At 34.6% G+C, this 17,135-nt stretch overlaps 1 protein-coding gene across 2 annotated transcripts in view; it reads left to right on the top strand.

Annotated features, from left to right (window-relative positions):
* The window catches only part of LOC143239715 (RNA-binding protein 26-like), an 80,193-nt gene that overhangs the window by 27,228 nt on the left and 35,830 nt on the right, over window positions 1-17,135 (top strand). For both annotated transcript variants that reach the window (XM_076481127.1, XM_076481126.1), the window contains exons 11-14: window positions 4,048-4,338; window positions 11,446-11,574; window positions 13,128-13,202; window positions 13,935-13,994. In XM_076481127.1, the coding sequence (XP_076337242.1) occupies window positions 4,048-4,338; window positions 11,446-11,574; window positions 13,128-13,202; window positions 13,935-13,994 (555 nt within the window). The remainder of the gene's footprint in view (window positions 1-4,047; window positions 4,339-11,445; window positions 11,575-13,127; window positions 13,203-13,934; window positions 13,995-17,135) is intronic.

Below are 17,135 nucleotides of genomic sequence, written 5' to 3'. Positions count from 1 at the left end.
ATATAATAAATACAATCTAACAGCTACATTGTGTCTGTTGACATAGAAAAATAACAACACATACCAGCTATATTTTGTCTGTTAACATTGAGTAAAGATATTAAATACAAACAACCTGTTATATTTTGCCTGTTAAAATTAAGAAACAAAATTAACGCATCCTTCATGAACCAGAGGTACTCTTATTGAGATAGATATTTTGGTGACTGTAAAAAAGAAAGAAAGAAAAAAGCATTGTGGAAAGAAAAGTACTGTAATCATTTTTGAGAAAATTTCACAACTGGCATCTTCCATGCATTACAGTAGTTTAAAAGTACTTAAATTCAGTTAAACAGTATGAAAGAAACAAAATGCTACCAGTGTGAATTGTAATGCAATAAAGCTTACAAACCTAAACTTCTGTTATATTCATGTCCTTCTTTTGTTTTGCTCTCAGTTTTGATATAAGTTGTTTTACCTTTTTATCAGTACGTCTCTAAAGGACATAGCATTTTGTTTGTTGCTTTTCACTTTCAAGATTGTTTGTCATAGTTCCACACAAACCAAAGAAGTTTTGAATGACTTAAATGGTCATGTTACAATTTTTAGTTGTTCCATGAGATTTGTATTGGACATTTTTATCTTGACTTTGGTCCTAAATTTGTTTATGGAAAGAGGCTATTACAGGAACAACCACATGCTAAACAAATTTTGCATCTGGGCCATTTACATTTACATCATATCTTTGAATCATTCATCCTGTGATCATTTAAAGGTACAGCAAGTGCCTTAACTCTTGTATGTCAAGCACTCGTAAAGATCAACATAATTGATGTCAGTTGATTGAGAGTTAATCTGTAAATTTTACAGTTCAGCATTAGAAATGTTCATATCAAAAAATATCTCAAGAAGAGGTGTTTGTGTAACATAAGAGATTGCATAAATCAATACTTTTTAGTGTGAGGACCTAATTTGTAAAATTTAAATAAGAATCAAATAAAAGCTCTAATGGATTAGAAGTATCACGAGAAAAGAGTACCCCTGGCCCATGATGTGTGCATTAAATACAAACAACAAGCTTTATTGTGTATGTTGACACTGAGAAATAATGCAAAATAAAAACAATCGGCTGCATTAAGAAAATACATTAAATAGAAACAATCAGCTATATTGTTACTGTTGACATTGAGAAAAAACATTAAATATATGGAAACTGCATTAGGCCCATAGGATTTGACTCATAACTATACTCATTGTAGTTTACATACCAGTAACTTCTAATATATTAAATGTATATTCACCACATTTGGTAGACTTTAAGTAAACATTACAAGGCTTTTGAACACAAAATCAGATTTGTTAATGAAGTAGTTTTATTTTTATTTTTTTTAACTAGTATGAGAGCCTGTGATTTTTCATTTTGAGATTAAAAATATTTTTCTTTGTCTCAAAAATCCTTCACCTTTATAACCACTAGAACCTATTAAATGAATATATAACTTTTTCAGTTAAACTATATTTTTTTGTTATTATATTTATTACTTTATTTTTCAACCTGTAGAAAACTCATCAAATATAATGAAAAGAAAAATGGTAAAATCAGAAATAAAATGAGCAGTTGTGTCCTTTTTTCTTCATTATTAATTAAGAGGTTTCAGAGTACATTCCCTGAGAGTTTTAGGTGTTAAACATATCCTATAAATTTTCTGTTTATTTTACTTTCAACACCTAAGGTTAAATCCACTGTAAATAAAGACCAAATCACTGACCATCTAAGCCCCGTCTCTGTACAGCATGCTGTAGTACAACACAATAGAGCCAAGAACCCATGTACAAAACAGAAAAGTGTCATTCATACATGCCTTTGCTCCATAAACACTATTGGACTAAGCAACTTGTGTTTCCTACAACACTTACAAAAGAAATTTCCAAGGGTAATAAAATTACAATAAGAATATGTGAAACATTTATTGCAGGGTTCAAAGTTGCACTTGTCCAATAAACTGTAGGTTCTAAGCCTCACTGATCCTTTTACATTGCAGGCATTTCAGTACTATGGCTCATCCACTTGATATCTGTCAAATTTAACAGCATATGTGTATGAAGTGTTATTTAGACATTTACTTATAAAGTTTACTATCTTCTTGTTTTAAAGCTGTCAAGTTTTGAATGTGGTTTTAAATATACCTTAGTTTATGCAATAACTTAAATGCAGTAGGCCTAACTATGTATTGGCCTACAAAAGTATACTATTTTGGCCATTGTACATTACATGTGTGTGTGTTTGTGTGTATCTATATACACATACATACATATTACTATTTACTAGTAAATGTTTAAATTTTAGTTATATTTCTAAAAAACATAGAAAGTAAATGAGAAATATATTGAAAAACATTGATTTAAGTACATACCCATGTTATGAAATTCTGCACTTCTTCATACATACTATCCCAAGTCTTGTTTAGACATGTGGATGGGGTATGTAGAGATGATAATTTTTGTAGGCTTCAACCATAAACTTTTGAAAATAAAAAACCCAGCAAATTACAGTATTAGTATCCTCAAAATCCCTGTAATTTAGCAGAGTCTCTTAAGTAAAGTATATGTGGGTGAAAAAATTCCCATTCCTATTCAGAGAAACGACTTGTTGATCACACATCTACAGCTTTGACAAAATTCTTTCTTTTGCCTTCAAGTCACTTGTAACCAACTGACAATTATGTAGAAAGGAATATTCTCTTTCCATTGGTTATAAACTTGAGCTACTTAGTAGTAAGTGGTATTAATTAAGAACTTTCAAATGATTGATTAGAAGGGTGTAGCCAGTCTAGTAGATTTGCTAAATATATTTATTTCAGCAAATCATAGAGGTGGGTGGTTCTTATTTTATATTTAGCTTGTCTATATCATATTCAAGTTTCTAATTTGTTAGATACTTGAACATGTATGGTGGGCGTAATGAAAAAGAAACTGAGCAATAAGACAACTGGACATGTTACGTGAAATACGAAACCCAATACTTAACATTTTTTTCTTTACATTTCCTTTTAAATTAAAAAAAATTCAAACATATAATTTTAAATTGAAATTATAAACTGTGTTTTAATGGGAGTCTCACTGAACTAAGTGGTGAAAATGTAATTTGATAAAAAAAATTTTAAAATAATGTTCCAGATGTGCACTGGAAATAATGTTCCAGATTCAAAAGAGTTGAAAAGAAACAACCATCTGAGTTGTTTCTGTTGATGAGGACAGAATACACCAAATACATAGATCCAGTTATGTTTTTCCTGTTAACATTTAGAAGAGAATATACTGTTCATACTCTTGATTATTTTGAGAGTAAGTGGAAGACAGTCTGTATGAGAATGACCTGTTGTGGTGTGTCTGCAAATTCAAAACACTGCAAGTTCAAACTGTCAATGCCATATTTTGTCTTTTTTACTCAAGAGAGAAGATACTATTTTAATACATATTGCCAGCTATGTTAGGTCTTTTTAATTCCATGAAATATGAAAGTACATACAAATTGTCAACCATTTGTGTCCATTGCTATAAAAAAAAAAGTAGAAAGCACCATAAATTCAAGCAATGACTTGTATTGCATTTATAAGACTGTGACCTCCAGTAATTCTAATAAATTTTGATAAACTTGGGATGAAGGACAGTTATTTGAGCATGAAAATAAATTATTCACTGGTCTTGAAATTCCATTATTTTTAAGTAGAAGTTACTTAAATCCTTTATTTTCCAAAGGGACTAAGGAATTATCAGTAAAAAAGAAAGTATCTTATTAAGTTGTAAAAATTAGCACATAATATTGTTGGATGGTTTACCTCTTCAAAATAGTTTAAAGAAGGATGCCTAAGAGTACAAATATAGATTTGTAAAAGTTTTTAAGTCGTAGATTTAATATTAACATAAAGACATCATGCCAGAAAGGTTGCTCTGTTATATGTATTTTAAGTATCAAAATATTCTGCTATATTAATTGTGTCTAGAATAAACTTGAATGAGGAGTGTTGTGTAAAAATGTAGTAATAGTATTGGTTTGTATATCTTAAGGTCTATTATGGTGGGAACCCTGAAGCTGCTCTGGTCCAGTTCTCTAGTCACGCAGAAGCTAATGCAGCTTACCGGTGTACAGAAGCAGTTCTTAACAACAGGTTCATCAAAGTGTTTTGGCATAACAAAGATAACAATCAGAACTCCAACCAAGAGAAAACAACTCTTCCCTCTGAGAAACCAAATGTGAAGGAGAGGCTTGGAATCCCTGGAAATGGCAAACCCAGTAACTTCAGTTTAAACAATAAAATCCCAGCAAATTCAACACCAACAGAGGACAATACAGAAAGAGTAAGCTTTTTTTTATTTTGTACTGTAAATAAATATTTGGTGGTTTACTGTAATATTATTATACCCTAAAAAGATTTTTAATTTGTTTTTCTTTCATATTTTAAAAGAGTATTTGGTTTATTAATTCCCTTTCACATCTTTAAGAACAGTAAAGGTTTAGCACTTTACTGGTAGCCTGTTATATCTTAACACTAACAGAGAGTTTAGACTTTGCTTTAACCTTATTATGTTTTTTTTTATTGTTTGTTATTTCTTCATGAGAAACCTAACCATAAGCATATATGTTTGATAAAAATGTGAAATACATTTATCATTAATGTCTTAAAACACCACTAATAAGCTTGGATAATGGTCCCTGTGTAGCAGCTCTAATGATAACCATCTTGAAGAGCAATTCAAGATGTAGCAGCTTTAAGGTTAAATCAGTTAACATTATAGGGAACAGCTCATATTGTAGCAGTCCTAATGATAGCCATCTTGAAGAACAGTTAAAAGTGTAGCAGCTTTAATGGTAAACCAGTTAACTTTATAGGGAACAGCTTAGATTGTAGCAGTCCTAACGATAGCCATTTTGAAGAGAAATTCAAGCTGTAGAAGCTGAACAAATCAACAAAATAAAGAATAACTCAACTTACAGTAGCCATCTTGAAAAGCAGTATCAAAATGTAGCAGATTTGTGATTAATTCACCAACTGTATAGGGAATAGCTCACATTGTAGCATCTGTAATGATAGTCATTTTTGAAGATCAGTTCAGCATGTAACTGCTTTAGGGTTGAACCCAGTCACCCCTCAGTATGAGCTCAGTCATTTTGATCTGTTTTACAACCACTCTGCATCTCTCAAGCTCTACATACTGTAACTTTTAAAGTAGGAAGTGTATCTTTCTACACTTTGGTAAACTTTTAGTAAGCTTTTTGTACCTTAATTCAGATTTTTCAACTGAGTGTTTTATTTTGAAGATTTGTTTGTGTTTTTGTGGAGTCAAGTCTGTAACATACTAACTAGGATAAGTGGACGTTGATTTCCAAAACACAACAGCTGTTTCTCAACCATCAGGGATTCTTCCTTTGTTCATCTGAGCATTGGTCTGATTTTTTTCTTGCTTGTTCAAGTTTTTTATACCCTGGTTGGTTGCCTTTGCTAATATTTATCTCTTGACACTTTCCACCTACTCTACTGTGACTGTTAGAGACACTTTGAGCAATTATTACAGCACCCTGATAATACAACATCAATTCCCGGTTTACTATTTTTGGCACAGAAACTAATCAGACCTCAATATTTAGCATTGCTCATCAGTTAGGAGGAGATGGTCAGTCTCAGTTGAGGTTGTCCATGATCTGTCTTGGAGGGACATAGAAATGTATTTGTTTCCAGGAGTTCAGAGGCTATTTTTGTTGATAATCCTTGATATCATGGCAATAATTTATATTTGCTCTTTTCTGGCACCTTCATTTGCTAAGTTAGCTTTTCACAAGGCCAATTTGAATCAGCCACATCCAGCTTCTTTTCTTCAGTTAGTCAATCAGTTGTGTGATGTGGGGTTTTCCACAGTTGCCTTTGAATTTACTGCTTTCTTGATGTCAAAAAGGTCTTAGGTAGAACACTTAGTTTTTCCTCCATTGCCTAATATTGTTATTCATGCAGGAAGTTTCCAGCTCAGTTTACATGAAAGGATAGCTATATATTGTCTGCCAGTTTTAACAAATGCTTTGTCTTACTACTACCAGGCAGACACGTATTTAGACTGAAAGACTAGATCTGCTTTTGGAAATGTGATGAGGCTCTAGAATGGAGCCTTTGATCAATTTGAATAGGTTACAAATTTCTTGTATTCATTTGACCTTCATTATAGTTCATGGATATCAGTCATTCCTCCAAAATTTGTCAGAAGCTTCTCAGTGATCACTACATCAGTTTGGTGCAAGTTGGGACATTTGTTGGCATCTACCTTGGTGTAGTTTTCAGATTTTGTTCTTTCATTAGTTTTTTGGCTGGTATATTGTTGGTATATGTTTGGTAGAGATGCCTTGTTGAAAGGCATTTGTCTTCCTGCTGCCACTCTCTATGAGTTATGGGAGGCTCACTTTCTTCATCCATTGAGTTTTGCAGGCATTTCAGAGTGTCATCATTGGTCTGTCAATTTCCTTGGCTGCTATAGTGATTCACAGGTTTACCTCTATTCGAGTATCTTGATCCCTGACATCAGCCCCTCAATCCATTGGTACCCATAATATATTCTGCCCATATCAAAGAGGCTTCTTCGCTCAGTTCGAAATCCACAAGCAATGGTGGTGGCTATCCTGTGCCATTTGGATTTATGAGGGCTCTTGGCTACAACATTTTCTGGATGTATGGAATTCCTTTGTCACAGATCCATGGGTACTACAGGTTCTTGCATTGGGGTTGTTCATTCAGTTCACATTTTCACTACCATTATCACTCCAACCTGTAGTGTTTTCACTTCCAAGAGATTCTTCGATTTTGAACCTTCATTCCAGAGCTGTCAGGGAATTGTTGGTCATAGGAGGTAGAAGAGAGAGTCAGCTCAGTTCTTCTGGGATTTTTTTGTTATCTGTTTGTTGTGCTTAAGAAGATGGGAAGTTGGTGACTAATCATTTGTCTTTCGCATCTCAACCTTTAAACCTCTCGCATTCATGATGGAGTTATTTTTCATCCTGTGATGGCATTTTTCACCAGAACAGCAGATTACCAATTTCAGTGATGTTAAAAATTCCTATATTGGAGTCTTCCCATTGCTATTTACATTTTGTGCATATGGGTCAGATGCCACAGTTCAAGGCTCTACCCTTCAGACAAGTGTTGGCACCTCATGTATTTTGAAGAATATTAAGAGCTTTTTCTCATTAACTTCATTCTCTGGGTTTGTGCATACACCATTATATGGATGACTGGTTAGTACAGGTGTAGTCTTGTCAATTGATGGAATGTCACACCCATATTCTCCTTTTAGAAACCACCAAGGCAGTCTTTATTATCAGTGCTGAGAAATCTGTTTGCATTCCAACACAGTATATCATCAACCTGGGTGTCTTTTTTTTTTTCAACATATATGTACTTTGGGCTCAGCCAACTTTGATTCTGCTCCATGCTATAGATTAGGCAGTCAGACCATTACATCTCTCTCTCATTGTATAAATAGTTTCTCTTTTGAAATGTGGACCTCTTCAATCTCTCATTTCTTTTGGATGAACACAAATGAGATCCCTATAGTGGTTACTGCATGGCCAATGGATTATGAACAGTGATTTGCTGGATTATCCAATCTTCTTAATTAGGATCAACATCTTAGATCTTGAGTGGTGTTCAGATTGGAACAATGCTACAAGAAGTTTCTTCACCACCATCTTGGCCTGAAGTTTTTTGTACAGTTACTATGCTTCAGATAAGGGGTTGCATATATTAGTGACATGAAATTCCATGTCTCTTGGAGGGTTGACAAAACTTACTTCAACATCAATGTTTTAGAGCTACTTGCTGTCCAAAGGGCAATGTCTGAAGATCTGTAATTATCAAGGGTAAAAATTGTCATACTTCACTGAATTTCATGGTGGTGTCTTACATTTCCCATCAAGGGAGCACTCGATCACAAGATCTTTGTTTTCAAATGTTGGATATTTCTTATTAGGCACTCTCTTATCATATCATCCTGCTAGTTTGCTAAGTTCTGGGTTTCTTAACCTGAAGATAACCTAGGAAGGTCGAAATGTTCTCTCCTTATCAGTAAGTGTTAATACCCATACCAGCTGTTCTAAGATACACTTTTATTTCAAGTGGGTTTCTTGTCATCAAGAATAACTTGTTCACCATTTCCAGAGCATTGTTCCTCAGGTATCTCCAATGTGCAATGCCCCACAGATTCTGCTAGTAAAGCTAGGGAATCCTTATGGTGGTGGATAAAGGATTTTCTTTCAAAATGTTAGAGTGAATATCCTTCATTTTTGGAGATGAGGATGAAGTTAGGGGTCCTCATACTTGGGTCTCTGGATGTTAATCTTCTCAGGTGATGGTAAGAGAAGCATTAGTCTACATGGGAGTCTTTTTGTAATACCAGTTCAGATCTGATGCTCAACTGTCTGGATGGGTTGAGCGTGGCCCTTGTTTTTTTTATCAATATTGGTTTGGTACATTTTTCACAGAAGAGGGTTCACTGTCTCCTTGTATTTCCAAATATAGAGTGGTCCCATCCTGTTTCCTTGGTTGAGAGTGTCTGTTCCGTATTATCCCCATAATTCCAAGGGCAAATTAAATTTAAATTTGCCTGTGTAGTTGGGGAATGAGGATGAGTAATTATAATTCCAGACTGGATGAGTTCTGTTTCCTCAGGTTGAGTAAGGAATACCCAATCTAATTACTTCAAGCTTGGGGTGTTTCATTTTGGACTTCTTCAGGCTGAAGAAGGTTTGTCCATTTCATTGTTACTTTCTTTTCGTCATGATTTTGGTGGCTCTTTGGTAGATCTTTTATTCCAATCCTTTGTATCATTCTGTCTCATTATTCAGGAGCAGCATTGTCAATTGTGAATAGTGGACTGGATTGGAGCAACACTACTTTTGGGGTACCCATTCTACCACTTTGTCCTGAGATTCATCTGTTCAGATGCATCTATTCAGGGATGGAAAATTTCAAGGTCAGGAGTTTCAGGGCTTGGACAGAAGATATGTCTAGCCTCATTAACAGTGTTTATGAACTTCTCATAGTATATTGGGCAATGGTTCAAGGTCTGTCTCTCTTGAAGGGAAAAATTGTCATGATACACTTGAACAATTCCATGGTTGTATCTCAGACTTTTCGTCAAGGAGGCACACATTCTTGAGACCTTTGTTTTCATGCATTGGATTTTATATACTTGGTTCATTTGCATTGTATCAGTCTTTTAGCACACCATGTTCCCAAAGTGATTACTTTGATTGCATATCACTTGCCTCAACCCAGCTGGATTCTTCCAACAGAAGGGATGCTACATTATAAGGATTTTCAGTGAATTTGCTTTCAGTTTGAATTTCCAACATTCTGTTCTTTTGTGATTCATTGGACCTCTCAACTGCAGTTGTTTTGATTTTCAATAGCTCATCCTCAAGCGTTGGCACTAAATGCATTTAGTCAGGACTGTACGGGTTTGCATCTGTATGTCTTTCCTTTGACTTGGCTGTTGCCCAGGGTTCTGACTATGGTTTGTTGTACCTCATTGGCCAACTGAAGCATGGTTTTTATTCTTCAGGAATGTCCACCTTGAAAGTCTTTGTTGATACAACCTCAATAAGACATTCTCCACGCAAGTGTTTGGAAATTCAGTCTTCCTGCTTGGAAGTTATGCAGTCTTTTGCTTGATGTATGGGTTTAACTTCTGAGGCTTCTCTGTACTCAGTTAAATCTCTCCATAGGCCAACCACGATTGTTTATTGAAGGAAATAGAATATATATAATCAGTGGTGTAATAAAAGGAATATAGACTCTCTTCATCCAAATGTATTTACCATGTCCTGTTTTTTGACATAGGCATTTGAGAAAAGTCTTATTTCATTTATGACATTCATATCCACTGTTTTTTGGTATTCTTAATATTGGAAGGTTTTTGAAGCTCCCATTCATTCATATCTACTAAAATCCTTTTGTATTTCTCAGTCCAAACAACCTTTTCAGTTACTGGATTGGGATTTTACAGTTGTTTTATGTGTCTTGTCTCATCCTTTTTTTGAGCCCTGTCTTTCTTGTTCTTCGTTTCACCTTTCTCTTAAATTGTATTTTTTGCTGTTGTTGGCTTGTTTATATCATTGGTCAGGGTTGTTTGCTATCCATGTGCATAGAACTCTTTATCATTCCATTTTTGTCTCACTTTACCCCTATAGGTCTTTTTTTTTCCCAAGACTTTGGTAGCTAGAGAAGGGGAAAGATCCATCTAACCAATCCACTTGCCAACCATTTCTCACCTTTATGATCATTCCAATCCCGATAATTTATTATGTCCTGTTAAGACCCACAATTGTTTTGTGGCACATACTAACTCATTTGAAAGTATTAGGAAATAGTTGTTCATTCCTTGGGATCCTTCTATTTCTCATTAACTTCACGAGGTAGCTGTGAAAATTGATTCATGTAATCTATAGTGGATCATTGTTAGAGGAAAGGAATTTTTTACATATTACGTCTCACCAGATGTAATTGTCATTAGCTGCTCAGTTGAACTTTCCACTTGACGACATTCTGGGAATAGTAAGAGAACTATTCCAAATACATTTCTATATTATTACTTACATGATCTGGCAGTTCCTCTTCTGAAGGTTTTTGACTACCCACTATAGCTATTTTGAACATATCTGTTTGACTTTAACCAGAGAAGTATTTTCCTCAATCGTATATTCTTATTTCAGGGTTCTTTTTATGTTTCACCGTATCCCACGTTGTGGCAAGTGTTGCCCAGGCAGGTATAGCTTCTCAGTTCTGCACTAACAACCACTTTCTTTATAATTATAATTACTGTAGGGTGCAAGAGGATCTGTTGAAATGGGATGTTCCATAAGACCATTTAGGCACATACTGAATGGTATTACCTTTTATGAACAGTCATGAGTAAAGCTAAATGGAATCTTGCCTGTCCCTGCTGCTATTCAGGTTAAATAAATCTCCATACTTCCAGGAGTAAACAGAATGCTCCTTGTCCTCTTGGTTGGGAAGTAAGGAAGAATGTTTATAATTCCAGAGTGGCATACACAATAGTAGTTTGTGGAGAAATGAGTGAACTAGAATTTATCTAAGGCATTTGATGTGGTATAAAAGATTGGAACAAGCATTCTCGATGATTAAATGGACAAAGAATGGAAACCCTAGAGATCAATAAATACTTATAGTGTCAGCAGAGGTAATTATATTATTGGAAATATATTTTCAGTTTAGGAAAATGTTAACTTCTGTGTCATTGATTGCTATTATGTGTAATCTGAATCTAAATATTTGACAAATCAAACATTGTCTTCAATTCTGTGTGTGTGTCTAAATATGGTTCTATGGTATAAGTTTTAAATGAAGAATTAAGACATAATTATGTACAAAAAGATGTGTAACAAAAGCTTTCCTTCTCCTTTAGGCAGTTATTTTCTCATCGTCAGGAAATCTGTCTCGAACAGTTTTTAATCCAGCTGCCTTAAAAAAAAACAATACCCTGACAGCGACCCAAGGTACACCTTTAAAAAAATCCAAAGAGGAACAGAAGAAGGTAAGATATTAAAGTTTGTTACATTTGAGATTTTTCATACAGATATGAGTAACCTTGAAACTGAGACAACCAGTGACAATACTGTGAGAAATTCACCCATGAGATTAAACATGAGTTACCCTCTTTAAACTGGGACTACCATTGACAAAAAGGCTTTACCTATGAATTAAACATTGTCTTCAAACTTTTTTTTTTGTGTGTGTGTGTGTGTCTAAATATGGTTTTATGGTGTAACCCTCTTTAGACTGATATTACCAATGACAATACTATGAGCAGTTCATCCATAAAATTAGATTTTCAGATAGACATGAGTAACCTTCTTCAAACTGGGACTATCATTGGCAAAAGTATGAGCAATTCACCAATAAAATTAGATTTTTAGGTAGATGTGAGTAATTCTGTTGAAACTGGTGCTACCATTGACAATACCATAAGCAATTTTCAGGTAGATGTGAGTAATTCTGTTGAAACTGGTGCTACCATTGACAATACCATAAGCAATTCACACATAAACTTAGATTTTTAGATAAATATAACCTAACCACCATAAACTCAGATTATTAGATTGGGACAGTACATAATAAACTCATACTGACACTAGGAGAACATTCTGTCCACAGACTGAGATTACTAGATAGATGTTGGTAACCTATTGTATCATCATTCTTCTACATGGACTTTGGTATTTTGAACAACCTTTAATATAGTAAATGTATCTTCATGAATTTTAAATTTGTTTTTTTGTTTTGTTTTGTTTTTACTATCAAGTTCTTCAAATTAAAATTTATGAAATGGTTCCACATATTTACAAAATTTTAGAAATTATCTTATATGTACCTTTGTTATTTAGATGTGAAAAAATATATGAGTTGAGAAATTTTGGTATGTTGAGTTATGATTTTATTGTTATTATCAGGTTTACTGAAGATTAATTGTTCATTAACTGGTCTACTTCTTTATAGTAAACTTTCTGAATCAACATTCCAGTAGTTGCCCAAACTCATTCTTAATATTTTCAAACAACTTGTTGAATTAGAGGTCTCTCACAAGTAGTTTCATTAAATTCCCTGTGTTTATAATCCTAACATTTTCACTATGTTATACATGTGTTAGGCCTCATGTAAAGTTAATGTATATAAAATGTCTGTTGTGATTTGTATTACAACACATGCTCTTTCAGAACTTCAAAGTTATAATGTTCTTTTTGTCAGTTCTTAGTTTTTGTTGTATATCATGTTTATAGTATTTAGAATATTTTTTGTTTGGTGGTTGGAACTACCATTTCTCTATTATAAAACCTCAATTTTAAAAGTATTTATTGGAGTGGTCATATAATATATAATTTTGGTCAATAAAAGATTTGTTTTAGAGTTTGCTTCATTAAGTGAACTTGTACAAAGTAGAACATGTGAGAATATTGACATATAAAGGCTTATAAGTTGAGGATTTTAGAATTTTTTCTGTTTGTTGTTAGTAGTATTTTTTATTGTAATAAGAGTTTCCAGTAAGCTTGAAGTTTTTCTATCTCATTAAAAGCCCCAGTGTACTTTCAGGAATCTTTTGTTAAGAAAATGGAAGTACAGAAGAAACGAGAAGAGCTGTTGAGTAGTTACTTCCAAGAACAAAAGGTATTACCCAAAAACTTATCTGTTGTTAATAAGTCTTTAACTCTTTCACTACTGGCATCTTTTCCTGTGCAAGTTAGAAAGTTTTAGTGAGTTGCATTCAAAACTTGATTAAACTGAATGTGGCATAAAAACATAGGTAATAATCCAAACTTGATATTATGTAATCTTTGAGATCTCCATTTTGAAAGACACTATTAAAATAAAATCTTGAATTTCCTCTAGTATGATATCCAGTGTAATACTATATGCAAAAACGGCTCGTTTGGGTTGAGAAATTATTTTACATAGAAGAGCGAACAACGTTTCGACCTTCTTTGGTCATCGTCAGGTTCACAAAGAAAGAGGTAACTGACCGGAAGCTGACCACATGTTTGGAAGGGGTTGTTGTTAATACCCTATTTCTTTAATGTTATTGTAATACCTTTGTGGAAAGGTTTATGGAAAAGTAATGGTTATTTTTCATTAATAAGTGTAACTAGTTGCTGAAAAGCATTTATTTTTATACACTTCTGTCAAGTTATTTGCTAGAAGTTGAATGGACTTTTGTTAGAGGTAGCTAACTTCATTCCTCTAATTTTTTCAATAATTTCTTTTAATCTTTAAATAATTATAAATTCAGAGACAACCAATAAAGCCACAAGTCCAATTGGTTGTACTCTGGTAGCCAGAAGAACTTGATTTTGATGATTGTTTATTTAAAGCTAACATTTGTGCTTTTTATGTTTTCAACAGATTCTTTTAGAAAAGTGGAAGAAAAGAAAAAATGATAAAGAAAAAGAAGAAGTTAAACAAGTAGGTATTTTTAATCATTTAAGTATAGTTTGTCTTGTCCAGCCAGCTGTTTATAGCTTTCTGTTTTTGATTTCCAAAATTGATTGTAAATAGTTTTCTCTTTTGGATTACTGTAAAACTTTACTTATAGGTGTTCAACTGGGTGTAATTATTTTTGAATGTGCAACTGTATGTAAATCATTTTGTTATTTAGTTATCAAAACAAGCTGCAAGTAACAATAGGTACACAAATAAGACATACCAATATTCTGTTTCAACATGTATTATATGTTTCACCATCACTAAAACTTTTCTTTATGCCTATAAATTGTTTGTCGTGTACCTACTATTTTATCAGCATAATGTACTTTGTTACTCAAGTAAGTGTAAGAAGTCTGCTGCATCTGGTTGTCTAAATGGCTGTAAGTGGTATTATATTTCTAATTACTCAATTGGTTTTAAATATTTCTCTGTTTTTGGTTATCCAAATATATGTAAAGAGGTAGTTTTTGTGATTATCACAAGGCACCATACGTACCTGAAAACTTGTCACTTACATTTCCATAGAAGAACTGCTCTTAGTTTTGTGTGGTTCATTGTATGAATCATACTTTTACTTACCTGAAAACTTGCTCCTCAGTGTGAATTCTTGTACATGGTAAGGGGACCTCCCAGGCAAGGTTCTGTTCTTTCAGTTTACCTCCTCTGGGAGCTAAACATCCACCCAGATGTGTGCTGTGCATGGTGACCTGTGAAGGGGAGGAGAGGATCCTGGTAGTTGAGGGATCCAACCCTAACACACCATTTTGGCCTTGAATTTCTGTAAATGTTTAGCCTTGGGGTGGTCCCTCCAGGGTCAGTCGGCTGGTCCACTTGGGCTAGGATCAACCAAGTACCAATGTTGGACGTTGTCAACAGGTATTGAGGACATTGTGTCTGCTACTGTTGTTTGGGTATAGTGCTCACAAAACCCTGGCATTGCTGCAATATCCTTGTTTGGCATAGTAGTGTGTCCTCTCGTAGGGCTCTATTGTAGGTGGGATCAGTGGGCACCAAAATATTATTTCTTTATTATAGATCCCTCAAATAAAAATTTAAATAAAATAGTGAAAAAATGGTCCATAAGTAAATGGCTATGTCTTGAAGATTCTGTTCAGCAATCTTCAACCTCTGTAACATCTGTACCTCATTTGTTTATATTACATTTCCTTTCAGACAAATCTTTAGGGCAAATGTCTCCCTTTGTTGTTGTTTTTTTTGAGAAGGGACTAGAGAGGCACGCTGGCTCTATTAGTCAGTTAAAAAGCTTCATACTGGTGACATATTGGTGGAAATATCTACTCCTAAACACAATGAACTCCTCTTGCATTCGAAGGCCATTGAGGTTACTCCCCATGCTACTTTGAATTCATCACGAGGAATTATTGTTGAGAGAGATTTGAAGAACATCTCAGAGTCAGAGATTCTCACTGGTTTCTCCACTCAAGGAGTTTGTGCAGTGAGACATATCTCCATTTGCAAAGATGGAATTATGATGCCTACCAGTGTCCTGATTTTAACATTTACATAACCATATCCACCTGCCACTATTAAGACAGGTTATCTAAATTGCAAGGTACAACCACATATTCCAAACCCTCTCAGATGTTTCCAGTATCAGTGGTTTGGTCACTCAAAGATATCATATCATTTGCTCGTTGCAGTGGCAAGGACCACGATGCTCGAGTGTGTGAAATAGACCCTCATTGTGTTAATTGTAGTGGCTCTCACCCATCTTACTTTTGTTCATGCCCTAGGTGGGTGGAAGGAAAAAGAGATATAGTGTTTGAAGATGGCTCACAACATTTTTTGTCCAGAGGCTTGAAAATTACTGTCCACAACTCCATTTCGGATGTATGCTGCTGTACTTCATTCCACTACTACAGTAGGAATGCAGACAGATCTTTCTGTGCCTTCAAAAAAATTGTTCTCAAAGCATGTGACAAATCTTTTGCCCTATATGGTTAAGAAAGTTGATGAATCAACATCCATCTCTGTCCCTACCATTCCTTCCAGCAGATCGCTAGATTCACTTTCTCTGGTTCTGGGTATTTCATTGGTTTCATCTTCTTCCAGTGCCCAATCATCTCAGGGCAGGATCCATGGAGGTTGATAGATTTCCTTTAAATAAAGAAAAAAGCCGTAGTCAAAAACAGAAGGGCTCTCCACCCCGTAGGAAGCTGGACCAATTCAAATGGCCCTCTTTCACTGCTCTCTCAGAACTTCATCCTGCCATCATCTGTAAGCCATTGAGAGATAACTGCATGTCAACAGTATTATCTAACTAACTGTATTATCCACGCAGCTTCTCAGTTTATTCTTCAAACTTTGACATGTTTTCCAGAGTATCCTCATCTGTGGTGGAATCCTGCCTGCCACATGGCATTGAAAGCTCAAAAAACAGGCTTGAGATAACTTTCGTAGGTATCCCACACTTTCAAATCACATTGCTCTTCAGAGTACTCATGCACATGCTTGGCAGGTAAAATGTCAAAGCCATAAGGAATCTTGGATTAAATTCACAACCAGCATCTTTTCTACCACCAATTCCAAAGTCATATGGGACAAGATTTGGAAGGTCAGTGGGCAGTGTAATTCTATCCCCCTTTCAATCTTATTCTTTGATGGCCAGAAAATTACTGACACCAAGACCTTAGAGACGTTGGTTAATGCTCATCTTGTTTGGTTCCTCGAATCAAACAGCCTCCTCTTTCCCACCCAGTGTGGGTTTTGATGATAGCACTCCACCATGGACCACCTAATTTGACTTGAAACATCAATGAGAGAAGCATTTCTCAAGTGACAACATCTTGTGTTCTTATTCTTTGACCTTGAGAAGGTGGAGGTATGGCATTTTCCAAGACCTCTATTTATGTGGGTTATGTGGCAATTTGCCCATTTTTATTAAAAAGTTTTAAATGGGCAGGTGATTCTAAGTTTATGTGGGTTTGACACTTTCCCATTCTTTCCTACAGGAAGTTGGAGTCCATCAGTGCTGTGTCTTGAGTGTCACACTTTTCAATATAAAGATTAATGCCATCATTGGACAACTCCCTCCTATTGTTGGAAACAAGATCTATATCAATGACTTCCACGTCTTGTGTCAGTCATCGAACATGAGGT

This window comes from Tachypleus tridentatus, chromosome 13, assembly GCF_004210375.1.
Source record: "Tachypleus tridentatus isolate NWPU-2018 chromosome 13, ASM421037v1, whole genome shotgun sequence".
Lineage (NCBI taxonomy): Eukaryota > Metazoa > Arthropoda > Merostomata > Xiphosura > Limulidae > Tachypleus > Tachypleus tridentatus.
Note: the sequence above shows the minus strand (reverse complement) of the source record. Positions and strands in the feature narration are given on the sequence as shown.